The sequence below is a fragment of the Vipera ursinii genome (genome assembly GCF_947247035.1).
Source record: "Vipera ursinii genome assembly, chromosome: 2".
NCBI classification, from domain to species: Eukaryota; Metazoa; Chordata; class Lepidosauria; order Squamata; family Viperidae; genus Vipera; species Vipera ursinii.
In genome coordinates this window covers 188,812,970-188,826,905 of record NC_139513.1, presented here as the reverse complement: position 1 = coordinate 188,826,905, position 13,936 = coordinate 188,812,970, and the positions used below count along the sequence as shown (strand labels likewise).

Here is a 13,936-nt window from a genome sequence, read left to right as displayed (position 1 = left end):
AGCTATCAATGATTGGGAATCGGAAAGCATACCCAGGGAGTACCAGGACTTGGCTGAGGTCTTTAGCAAGAACAGATCTGATGAATTGCCCCCTCATTGTCCCACAGACTACTATCGAGATCATCCCTGGAGCTAAGCTGCCAAAACCCAAACTCTATTTGAGAGAGGAGTTGCGCAAATTCATAGATAAGAATTTGGCACATGGCTTCATTCAACTGGCAAGACCAAAATGGCTGCCCTGGTGCTATTTCGGGAAAAGAAAGATGGGTCTATTTGCCTCTGCATAGATTATAAATGCTTGAATGCTGTGTGTGTGGACAATGTCTACCCCTTGCCACTCATGAAGGACATGCTAGCCCACCTCTCAAAGGGAAAGATTTTCTCCAAGCTAGATCCGCAAGAAGCATATTACCAGGTTAGAATCAAGGAGGGGAATGAGTGGAAAACCACGTTCAACTTCCCCTTGGGGTGCTTCCAGTTAAAAGCACTCCCATTTGGTCTACAGGGAGTACATGCAATATTTATGCAGCTGATTAATGAGGTCCTCCGTGAGCATTTGTACAAGGGGATTTTGGTGTACCTGGACAACATATTAATCTATACCAAAATGAAAGCTGAGCATGTCAAATTAGTCAGAGCAGTTTTAAATAAGCTCCATGCAGCCAAACTGTATGCTAAACTTTCAAAATGTGAATGCCACAAAGAAAAGATTGACTATTTGGGCTATCAGATTTCCCACGAGGGGGGTGGAAGTGGACCCAGAAAAAGTGTGAGCTGTTTTGGAGTGGGCCCCACCACACACCCAGAGGCATCTGCAAAGTTTTCTGGGCTTCACTAGCTTCTATTGGCAGTTCATCCAATCCTTCACTCAGATCGTACTCTCCATTACTAAGTTGCTAAAAACAAAAGGGGAGGACAAGCCAAAACCTAGCCAGCTGCTAAAGTGGACTATGGAATGCCAGACAGCATTTGAAAAACTAAAATGACTTTTTTCTGCAGAGTCAGTGCTAAAGCACCCAGATCCCGAGAAACCGTTTGTTGTCCAGGCTAATGCCAGCAACTTAGCGGTGGGTGCAGTACTGCTCCAGGGGAACCAGGAAGGCCTACTGCAGCCTTGTGCCTATACTTCAAAGAAACTCACAGAAACCAAGCAAAGATGGGCAGTCTGAGAGAAGGAGGCTTATGCTGTGTGCTGGGCCCTACTCACTTGGAGGCACTTCCTAGAAGGGAACAAGATTCTTTCCAAGTATGGACTGATCATAAAAATCTCGAGGCACTAAAGACTCCTAGGAAACTGTCCCCCAAACAAGTTGGATGGGCCCAGCACTTCCACCGATTCAATTTTACTCTCCAGTACTTACCTGAGCGGAAAAACGTCTTGGCAGATACCCTTTCATAGATGCCACAGTACAATAGCATGAAAGCTGAAGTGGTCAAACCATTGCTGACCACCAGACAACTAGCCATTCTCATCACCACAAGACTACAAGCAAAGAGCATCCCAACCTTTGACAGCATGGCTGCCACCAAATTCAAGCAAGCTCTGGAGAAGGACGAGTGGTTCCTCATCGACAAAAACCTCTGTTCAGTGCAAGATGGACTGCCATAGGTGGGTGGGTGGGGGGAAACTATACATCTCTACAACCCAGAGATTAATGTTCATGCAAATCTGCCATGATTCAAAACTAGCGGGACACTTTGGGTTTGTGAAAAACCTCTACCTGATAAAGAGACAATTCTGATGGCCATTATTTAAAAAGGACATTGAGAGTTATGTAGCCAGTTGCCCCATTTGCGCAGAGGCTAAATGCAGGCAGGAAAAATGCCTGGCCTCCTCCAGGCAGTTGCAAGCCCTTCAGCACCTAGAGCGAAATCTCCATGGATCTGTATCATAGAGCTACCAGAAAGCGCTAGGAACACTGTCATTTGGGTAATGATGGATTTGTTCTCCAAACATGTCCATTTCATCCCTTGCCAAAAAAATCCAACTGCTAAAGCCGTAGCTAAGATATTTGTGCAACACATATATCGGCTACATGGAGCCTCACAATACATAATCTTAGATAGGGGGGTCCAGTTCACCTCTAAGTTCTGGAGAGTATTTTTGGACGTACTGGGCACAGATCAGGGTTTGTCATCTAGTCATCATCCTCAAACGAATGGGGGGACAGAACAAATTAACTCAGTGTTAGAACAATACCTGAGATGTTTCATAAACTATCAACAAGACAATTGGACTGATCTGCTACCATTCACTGAAGTAGCTTATAACAATGCAATGCATTCCAGTACTGGTTACACACCTTTTCCAGGTGGCTACAGGACAGAGCTTCAACCCAATGCCTGAATTGCCTTCCAATGAACCTACCACCCCTTCCCTTAAGGAATGAATCACACAATTGCAAAATACATAGCCAGTGATTAGAAAAGCCTTAGATGAAGCTAGAGAAGCTTATAAAGTACAGGCACACAAAAGAGTGGAGCCCAAGCATCTTATGGTGCAGGACAGGGTATATCTCTCCACTAGGTTTCTGCAGTCCCTGCAATCCTCAAAGAAGTTAGGGCCAAAATTTGTGGGACCATTCCCTATTAAATGCATCTTTAACCCAGTCATAGTATAGTTTGAACTCCGTAAAACATTAAAACAGGTCCATCCGGTATTTCATTGTAGTTTGCTAAAACTTGAAATGAGTTTGCCCTTAGGGCCAGCAATAGCCTGGCCACCACAACCAATTATGATGGAAGGGGAACAACATTTTGAAATCAGGGAAATCTTAGACTCCAGAAAACAACATGGGTATACCTAATGCTTAATGGCATGAAAAGACCTCCTGGCCTCCCAGAATGAGTGTGTACACAAAAAGCATGTGAGGGCCCCTAGACTACTCAAACTTTTCATGCTCATTACCCAGATAAACCTGACTAACCGCTAATGTTTCATTTTCTCTCTGTGTTATTATTTTCTCTTTTCTAGGTAAGCCTCTCTCTTTTTTAAGGGGGGGTGGCATGTTAGAACCCCAATATATTTTGTATTTCTTTCCTATGCCCTCATTTTCGCCTTCTGCCATTCTATTGGGGGGAGGGGGCCTAAGGGTGTTCCATTTATATCCCGCCCTTCTCCGAAGACTCAGGGCGGCTTACAAGCTTAGCAGTAGCCTTCATTCTATGTATATGCTTTGCTTTGTTCTATCCTCTTTGAATATCTTTTTTGGATTGTGAATGTGCCTCCAGCCATCTGCCTTATCTCCAGGTGGAGAGAAAGAAGCTGCGGATAAACCTGGCAGCCTTGAGAACAGGGCCTTATCAGTTCTTTCCCACAACAACTATGGATTGCCTCAGTTCAAACCAGCCGGATGGGCAGTTGGGGTAGGGTTTGAAAGGGCTATTTTAATGTAACATTTCACACGGGAAATCCTCGGATCCTGCCTTACTATCCTGCTATCAATACCTTCCAATAAAAGTTCCTGTTGAGACAATGCAAGTTTTAAGAGTTCTGCTTTCTTGGGAGGTTTAACTGAGACAGGTCCTTACAGAGGATCACATTATATCTACTTGTCATATAACTGCTAAAGGCAATTAGTTAATCTGTCTTTTAAGTTGTTATATTATTGCATTCTCTTCTGTTTCATTATGACTATACATTTGGGGTTCCATTTTGTACCGTACTTTCTTGTCATTTGATGAAGGGTGCTTTAGAACTATTTTAATGAATACATAAATAGATGGGTGCTTTAAAAGAATGCATAACTTCAGGGCCAAATGAATTTCATTCTCGTTTAATAAACACAATTTAATGGAACTTGCTGATGCACTGTTAGTCTCTTGTCCCTATATTCATGAGAGGTGAACACACAGCTAAAGCAGAGAGAAAACAAGCTTGTCAGTCACAGATAGATCCTAGGTAAAATACTATAACTCATTGTTAGTTATTTTATAAATACCCTGATAACCATAGAGTGATTTACAGAAATTATCTTGAAAGCAGATTCTTATAGAAAATTTAATTGAGATTATAGAGTTACCTCTAACCTGGACTTGAAGATTAAGTCGTCTTTGGTTCTCTTAGATGCTAGTGATCTTGTCATTCCCATTCCTGATGCACACAAAAATTTGGGATATGGTTTTTCACTGATCTTTTTCTTAATCCATCTTTAGAATGATATATATCATTCATGAAACTCAAATACTTTGGCCAACAAATGAGAAGGAATGACTCACTGGAGAAGAGTCTAATGCTGGGAAAGGTTGAGGGCAATAGAAGAAAGGGATGGCAGAGAATGAAGTGGCTGGATGGAGTCACTGAAACAGTAGGCGTGAGCCTAAATGGACTCCAGAAGATGGTAGAGGACAGAAAGGCCTGGAGGAACGTTGTCCATGGGGTCGCGATGGATCAGACACAACTTTGCACCTAACAACAACAACAATATCATTTAGTTTCTTAAGCTCTTTCTTAGGTAACCATATACTTAGTCTCTCTTCAAGCCATGGATTCAGGGTAGCTATTCTCATGCAACAGGTAATATGACCTCTACTACTATGATCATTCCATTGTCTTGCTCACGGTAAAGCTTTCAAAATTACTGTATTCCAGATGAGAATCGGGCAGATAATTACTTTAACTTCAACTACATAGGAACCAAGCTTGATGGTTTACTCTCCTCAGTTCTTAAAGGAAAATTACCAAAGTCCCCATATGTATGAGAACCATCAAAAACACCACATGTGTACTTTTAGACTTCAAAACTTGTCACATTTCATGAAGCCAGGGGATTAAGTCAGAGGTGTAGCTCTCAAAAGCTGGCGGATCTCAATAAAATGTGTTGGCTTATAAAAGGTACCACCAGACTTTTTGTGTTACATGATTAACAGCTAAAAATTGGATTTCATAGAAAAGATTTCATTTCAGACTAATGCTGATTCTGAGTATTTTTGTACAGATTGTTTGCCTGGAAGAAATGTTTAACATATTGAATCTTAGTATTCAATTAAATGAATATTAAAATGTTCAAGGGACAGGGTATATTCAAAATTCATCAAAAGAATTTCACCTTAGGATTTGGTGGAAGCCCTCCTATGCCAATGGAAGACAGTGTTACAGTCATGACTTATACTTGAGCAATACCTCAGTTACAAAGCAGAACATTACATTAAAAGAACTGTTTTACTAGCAAAAATAATTATAATAGGATAACTGCTGCTTATGCTAATGGAGGGAATGAATGGTAGAGTTGTGATATCACCTAATATTTTGTATATGTGTGGTAATGCAATTGTCTGCTGGAGGAGTATTTCTACTGTTTTGAGTTCATCCCTTCATGGGCACACAGCATCTGGACATTATTGCCACCATAATATTTGGTCGCTGTGATATTTCCACCCATGTTTCTATTTTCTAGTTATGTATTATTTAAAATCCAGCTTTCAATCAAAAGTGGTAATCTGAAAAGTGTACTGGTATTATAAATTTGTTGTCTGCCAGAAATGAGGTGCATGTTTTGTGTTTATATGATTTGCAGAATTATCCTTGATGTAAATCTTCCTTGATGGTTTAGATACTAAATTGCTTCAAGTCATATTCTTTTTTATCCATTTTTTTAAAAAAATAACTGTGCATTGTTTAAGATTTTTTGTTCTCGGGGGGGAGGGGAGGAGAGGAATATACAGGTAGTCCTCAAGTTATGAGTGTAATGGAGCCTGCCCATTCCACTCGTAACTCAAAAGCTCTCTTGCTCATTAAAATGTGCATGGCTCGTTAAGTGAACATGAGGTATCTCAGGGTGGGGAAAGCCATGGAGGGCCTAGTGTTGGAACAGGTCCCCAAGGCCTCCCCAACCCACTAAGATAACACATGCTTCCCCTCCCTTCCTACCGCTCCGGACTCACCTAGAAAAGATCTCTCTCCTCTCTGCCGCAGTTCTGTGACTCCTCTATGGCCCAATCCGGACTCCAGAGGCTTTTCCAGGCTGCTACCGCCCGGATTTAAAGCCAGCAAATGCTTCTGCAGCCCCCCGCAGCCCAATCGGACCTGGAAAAGGTCTCTGGACTGCAGGGGGTCGTGGAAGCCTCCCCCAGTCTCAGATCCAGGTGGCAGGGCCTGGAAAAGGCCTCTGGAGCCCACATTAGGCCATGGGGGGATCACGGAAGCATTCCCCAGCCTCAAATCCAGGCAGCAGCAGCCGCCTGGAAAACGCCTCCAGAGTCCGGATCAGGCCATGAACGGAAGCATACCCCAGCTTCGGTTCTGTTCTCTGTTGCAGAGAACAGAGGCCTAAAGTACCATGAGATCATGTGAGATCGGTAGTATCAGATCTCACCCCAGTGATCTCGTGTGATCTTGCATTACTTTAGGCCTTCATTCTCTGCGAATGCACCAAATGCCTGGAGCAGCCAAGAAAGCAAAGGATCTCAATCTTCGCAGGGTGGGTATTAAAAGCCTGGTGCCTAAGGCAGGGGTGGGGAGGGAGCTGAATGTTGCAGAGCCACTGCGGTCACTCATAAGGGTGAACAACTGCTGTGGTGCTGCAATATTCATAACTTCAGGACTTGCTCGTAAGCACTAGGGGGCGCTCATCACGTAATTTTGAATGAGCGTTAAGTGAATGCTTGTAACTCAGGGATTACCTCTAGGTGCCATTTCTTTCAATACTGATAAAATAGCCTCTTTCAAGAATTGTATTATCTAACATGCTAGTTGAAATATTAGGAAAGCATATAAACCCCCTGATGGTGACTCTTTTTCCATAGGTCTTCTGTTTAGTATGTAGAATAATTGTCTATTTGGGGCAAAAGATCCCTTCCTTATTTATTTATTTATTTATTTATTTATTTATTTATTTATTTATTTATTTATTTATTTATTTATTTAATTAATTTCTGTACCACCCTTCGCCCGAAGGACTCAGGGCGGTGTACAGGGCAATAAAATACAATAAAAATACAATATACAAAAGTTAAGATAAGAATTAAATAGAATAGGATATGTCCTAGAATCAGTGATGCTATCAGGATTTCCTAAGACTAAGGAAGTGCTTGACCTACATATATATGGACCTCAGATAGGGATATAATGTCTAACAAATCTAAAGCTGAGGAGACCTTTTACCATAAGATTATTTTTCAATCTCACAAGCCAGAGTAGCACTTGCATGTTTTCATGTGCTTCCATTGCTTCCTACCCCTCTGCTTGGGTGGCAGATTTTGATATATACTATACTTAGATTGTATCTGTCCCCTGTGCCAGTGAGATGGTCTTGATAGTTTGGGTGCTATTGGATCGATTGTATTACAGATACTCATGATTAAAAAGTGCTACTGCTATATTTCCCAATCTCTTCAAGGGCAATTTTAATAATCAAAATTTCATTACATGAAGAAACAGATGACAAATGAAACAGAGAAAGAAAGATGAATTAATTTCTACAAAGCTCTCCTGCAGAAAGAATAGTGATTACCTCTAAATTGAAGGAACTAAAATATTCACTATCATTGGTTTCTACCACTGATGAATCCCTCAAAATGTTGATGCAGAGAGTTAATTGATATAGACCACAGGTGTCAAACTCTTCACCGGATGTGTCACAAAGTATCATGACTTGTTTTGCATTTCCTGAGCTGGGGTGGGCGCAGCCTCCATATGATGCAACCAGCCTGCGGGCTGGCAGTTTGACACACCTGATATAGATAGATTCTGGGGAACATGGTATACAAAACAAGGCTTCTCTGTAAAATCCAGAAGGTATATGAACTAGAGACAAAAAACAAAGGAATTATTCACCCTGGCTTGTCGTTAAGCTGACAATTAAGTCAACTGTTCTATCTAAGATGAACAATAAAATAATTGTGCCAGCATCTCTGGGAAGGGCCCTTCTAAACAAATTCCTCATGCAGTCCTATTATATAATATGGAATTTCAGCAAGTTATGCGTATTAAGGAGAAAAACACATTTTATTAAGCTGAATTCAAGTTCTAATGATGCTTCAAAGACATGAACACTAAATTATGACTGGAATGAAAATGTATCTATGCCTGCAGATAGGCAAGTGCTGCTTTGAAAATTAGAGAAGGAAAACATTGTAGTTAATTTAATTGAACTCATTCAACATCTGTTTCAATTGTGGAGGGATTTCATGCTGAGGGGAAGCTTACTCAATCTACATATGGCTGCTGTATTGTCTTACTAATATAGACATACAAGTTAGACATTCAACCTACGGATTTCAACATGTAATGTAGTTCTATTACACGAAACCTGAAGTATAGGTTCTTTTGAAATAAACAATTTTTAAATGCAAAGAGAAAGGTGAATAAGTTTTCCTTTTATGCTTGGAAACTTCATTAGATGTATAACCTTGATCTACAGTACATATGACTACAGAGGAAAATACTGTGGTCAGGTGGAAATCAAATACAAAATATCTGACAATTATGTTAAAATGTACATTTTCAAAATTGCTAGTTTTGCCTTCTTAATATTCTAATACCATAATAGTTAAATCATTGCTATATATATACTATTATAGTATTTAATCTATACTATAATAGTTTAAAAAGTGGAAATTCATTTTGATGTTTATTGTTGATGTCTTTTATCTTAACTATCTCTTTTATCTTTAACTATCTGATCTTTTGAAGGGTTTCATCTGTCATAACCATGACATTATCTTCTTGAAAGGAATCACCATACTTTTAAAACATTGCCAGTATGAAAAGATGAAAAATGCAATCATTATTCTCTCTAAATATTTTATTTCATTTATTCATTATTCATTTATTTAATTATATTTATAACCTACCCCAATTCAGGCAGAATCTCAGGGGGATCCATCAATATTGCAGGCAGAGAATTAAAAAATATAATTTATTTAAAATAATCAGTGAATAATCAAAAACCTCATAGGGACCCATGAAGCAAAACTAATTAAGGGCCAATATCATATTGATCTATAATTGGCCTATGCAAAGTGTTTTAGATTCATTTCATTTAAGCAATTCTTCCCTTGGAGATGATGCAGTTTTTACTGAAATGAAGATGTAACCTGCTTTACTTCTTTGAAATAACTCAGGTAATATTAGGTACTTCAGATCAGTTTCAGTTGGAGAAAGACCCCCTCAGCATTCTACTGCAGCACTGACTGAAAGTATTCCAGGCCAGATAACTTCAGGATTCCACAGACCAAAGTTGTCCACATAACAGATCTTCAGAACATACTGAGGATGTTGCAACTTCAGAAACTTTCAGCAAAAATTCCTCTCAGACTTTCCAAAAAAATAGCTTCCTTTTGTTTTCTCCCATTGTGCAAGCTCTGTAGGTGAAGCCTAAAGAGAGTTCAAACCAGTCTGATGTGAAGCAACATGGTTGCTTTGTGTTTGAAGTAGCTTGTTTTATTTAAAAATTCATCAAAACAAAGAACCCTGCTTTAAGTTTCATACTGCAGCTCAAATTTGGTCTAGATTATTCACTTTATTAATCTATAATATGTGACATTTATGTTCATTGTCTTTGTGTAGCTGAGATCAGAATTCAGATGATGGCTCTTCAGGATACTATTTTTTAAACAAAACAAATGAGGGGGGAAAACGCAACCAAACAACATAATCTGCAATTATGTTAATATGCACACTATGTATTTGTGAAAGAAAGATGGAGACTGTCAAAGTGTCTTAAATAGACTTAGCTTCCTTAGATTTTGAGGGGTCGATATATAATTGATGACCTTTTTTAATTATTTGCAGCATGGAGATGCAGTCCATGATCTGATCCTAGATGTCATCACTTGGGTCGGCATTCTTCTGTCCCTTGTCTGTCTCCTGATCTGCATTTTTACTTTCTGCTTCTTCCGTGGACTACAAAGTGACAGAAACACTATCCATAAGAACTTGTGCATCAGCTTGTTTGTGGCAGAACTTCTCTTCCTTATTGGAATCAATAGGGCAGACCAACCAGTAAGTAACCAGTGAGAAAAGCTGAAATGTATTCCTTATCTCTGGCTTAGTAATATTGCACCACAGACCTATTTTCCGTTAAAATTAAAATTATAACTAGCTAATTAGAGTAATCACTTGGAATTGAGGGGGCAGCCATTTTCACATACATTTTCAAATAAAATGTTCCAAAATCATAAGAAAGCTTTCAAGCTCACAAAAATTCATTTACATGCTGGATTTTAAATATCATGAGGGGTGGAATTGGAGATAACCATTACTGTAGCCCTCAGCATTTAGAAGGGGTTTTTCTATATGACCTTTTCTATATGACCTATTTTCTGGCTAACTGGCATTTTCATAAATACAGAAAGCTTAGGTTGGTTTTATATTATAAGTTTTGATTTTGTTCAGTCATTCAATTTCTTCCATCTCTTCATGACCCAGTGAATATTATTTTGTGTTCTTCTTGCGGTCTCAACAATATTCTCCAGTACTGCAGTGCCGCACTTTTTTTCTGGTTGCCTTTTCTGATGGTTTGACATTCTGATATTTTCACATTGATATGTTATAAGTAGGAAAACCATTGTTTTGACAATATATAGTGTGATGTTTAGTATTGTTTGTAAATCAATAATAGTCCTCCTCTGAAGTATCAGATATGTCTTTTCATGTCATTAGTTACCAACTCTATGCATTTTGTGTCCAGGAAGATAAAATCTGTTAGTTGGTTAAGGTTTGGGACTAAAAATGGAAGAGATGAGGTTCAGGTGCACTCTAAGCAAGGGAAGGCCTCAGTGGTTTTGAGTTAGTTCTCTCAAATCAGCATCTGACAGAATTGTTGCTTTGGAAAAGAATAGGAAAAGACAGGCCAGCTTGAGCATCTAAATTAAAGCTCTAAATCAGAAGAACCAACCAGCAAACCTTTCTTCCACCTATTTGAATATTACTGGCATTGCCTCTTCAGGACATTTATTTTTTCATTTTAATACTGAGCAGCAGAATCAACAAGAGATTCTTCAACTCTTCCTTGTTTCCATTCAAATAGTATCATTAGCATCTCTTTTTGAACTTTTGAGGTTTCTCCCAGCAATTCTAATTTGAATTAATATTTCTTCTAGTCCAACCTTTATTATGTTATATGGTGCATTTAAATTAAATAAATAAGGTGACAATATACACTATAGACAAACTTTTTCCAATCTGCACTATTCATTTGCTTCATTAAAAAAACCTCCCTTTTTACAACCCTGTAGTCCCTTAATTCTGGGTAGAGTTGTGGAGATTGGATGGAGCTGAGCATTTACTGGCCAAATGCCCTTCCTGATGCCTATGTGGAGTTTGCAGCAGATTTTTTTCTTTGCACTTAGGAGAAAAACATGTGCCACTACCAAGGACTGAACTCTCAATCTTCCGAGGGGGAGGCAAGCATCTTCATCACTGAGTCACCACACCATTCATTCAGTTGCTTTATAGTCTGTACTAGTTATTGCTTCCTGGTCCTTATGTACATTTTTCAATAAGCAGATGAGATGACTCAGAATGCCAACTTTTTAAGGACTAGCCACAATTTTTGGTTGTCTATATAGTCAGAAGCCTGTAGAGCAAAAAAAAAAAGACAGTCTTCTTAAACTTTCACTATTTGTTAAATGGAAATAATATGCATTCAAATATCTCTGCCTCTTCTAAATAAACTTGCACAGTTGTTATTCTATGTATTGTTCCAGTCTGGACTGCAAAATATTGAAGACTATCTTGGTAGTGTAAAAGATAAATGTATTTATAGTATTTAATATCCCAAAGGTGCTTTTTTCACTAGGCAACTGGGCTTTCTTGTTTTTCTTGTTTCGCTTCTCATCCAAGAAGCTTCTTCAGCTCTGATTTATTTATTTAATAGTTTGAGAATTCTTTACTACTGCCTTTTTTGATATTGGAATATGTACTGATTTTTTCCACTTTTCTAAACTCCAAGCAGCACTCCAACTATATTATCATGCAAAATATTTAGAGTATTGATTTCATCAATTTCTGCACTTTTGTTGTTAACAGTTCTTTTGTTCTGCTTTTTAATACCTGGTTCCAGAATGTCTGGGTTTAGTTTAGCAATCAAATCTTCATATTTAACCATTTCTGGATCTTTTTGTATACTTCCATATACTGTATTTCATAATATATCTGCTTTATTTAAAAGATCTTTGCCCTGTTTGTTCTAATTGTGCCCATCTTAACATAAAGGTTCTTGATTTCTGTAATTTTTCTCAGACATCGTTTCCATTCAATTGTTATCCTTAGTTTCTTTGCGTTGCTTATTTCAATACAACTTCTTCTCTTATACGCGTTTTTTACCTGGGGAGATTTGTGCCTGAATCTGTTGTCTTTTGCTTTCTTTCTTCAGCTGTTTCAATTTATCACCTAAAATTTCACCTTCTTTTGCATTTGGGAATATTTTTGTTTGCTTCATATTTAGCAATATTAGAACTTTCTGAAAAGGCATCTTTTGTCAGAAGTAATTGATTTTAGTTTCACTGCAGAATTGTATAGTACAGGGCTTTTCAATCTTTTCACCCATTGTACCACTTTTAGGATATGGCAACATCCGAGTACCACCAGTTGCCTAGCAAGGTGTCAAAAACTTGACCAAAAAAATAAGGAAAAAAGTGATGAAGTACAGGTAGTCCTTGACTTACAACAGTTCACTTAGTGACTTTTCGAAGTTATAATGGCACTGAAAAAAGTTCCCCTCAAGTCACAGCCGAGCAAGACACCTGCATGCCCGCTCGGCGGCGCTCTTCCTCCTGTCCGAGGTTTTCATTGTTGTGAGCATTTTTGTTGAGGATTGGCAGTGGGGTGGGGTGGGGGTGTTTGGTTTTCTTTTCCCCCATCTTCTGGGTGGTTGCAGCAGGTTTTGGTCACTTCACTTAACCCTGGGACACTGTGACCATCATAAATATGAATCAGTTGCCAAGCATTTGAATGTAAATCACAAAACCCTGGAGATGCTGCAACATTCTAGCTGGTTGCTGCTTCTTCTGGGCTCAGCAGAAGCTCCAGGATCAGCGCCGAGCTCCAGCTGGAGCCTCTCTCACTCAGGCTTGTGTGGTGCTGCCACCAGTTCAGCTCATTCCCCTCCCCCGCTACCACTTTTCTAGGATGGTTACGTACCACCTGCCAGGTGCAAATGTACCACAGGTGGTACCCGTACCACTGGTTGAAAAGCCCTGAATACTGCTGAATAATTGTTAGGCGGAAGGAACCAAGAGCAGCAACAACAACAACAACAACAACAACAACAACAACAATAATAATAATAATAATAATAATAATAATAATAATAATAATAAAGTTGGAAGATACCTTGGAGGTCTAGTCCAACCCCCTGGTCAGGCAAGAAACCCTATACCATTTCAGACAAATGGCTGTCCAGTCTCTTCTTAAAAACTTGCAGTGTTGGAGCATTCACAACTTCTGGAGGCAGGTTGTTCCACTGATTAATTGTTCTTACTGTCAGGAAATTTCTCTTTAGTTCTAGGTTGCTTCTCTCTTTGATTAGTTTCCAATCATTGCTTTTTGTCCTGCCTTTGGGTGCTTTGGAGAATAGCTTGACTCCCCCTTCTTTGTGGCAACCCCTGAGATATTGGAACACTGCTATCATGTCACCCCTTGTCCTTCTCTTCATTAAACTAGACATACCCAATTCCAGCAATTGTTCCTTATATGTTTTAGCCTCCAGTGCCCTAGTCACCTTTGTTTCTCTTCTCTGCACTCTTTCCAGAGTCTCAACATCTCTTTTACATCGTGGTGACCAAAACTGGATGCAGTATTCCAAGTGGTATTGTAAAGTGGTATTAACACTTCACATTATCTTGATTCTATCCCTCTGTTAATGCAACCTAGCACTATGTTGGCTTTTTTGGCAGATGCAGCACACTGCTGGCTCATATATAGGTGATTGTCCACTAGGACTCTGAGATCCCTCTCACAGTTACTACTATTGAGCAAGATACCACCTATCGT

General features: G+C 39.2%; 1 protein-coding gene across 17 annotated transcripts in view; it reads left to right on the top strand.

Moving 5' to 3' along the window:
* The window catches only part of ADGRL3 (adhesion G protein-coupled receptor L3), a gene marked incomplete at its 3' end in the record, with an annotated part of 394,935 nt that overhangs the window by 193,552 nt on the left and 187,447 nt on the right, over positions 1-13,936 (top strand). For 16 of the 17 annotated variants that reach the window (XM_083351852.1, XM_083351853.1, XM_083351851.1 and 13 more), the window contains one exon: positions 9,734-9,943. In XM_083351852.1, coding sequence (XP_083207978.1) covers positions 9,734-9,943 — 210 coding nt within the window. The remainder of the gene's footprint in view (positions 1-9,733; positions 9,944-13,936) is intronic. The other variant, XM_083351854.1, reaches the window with a different exon arrangement.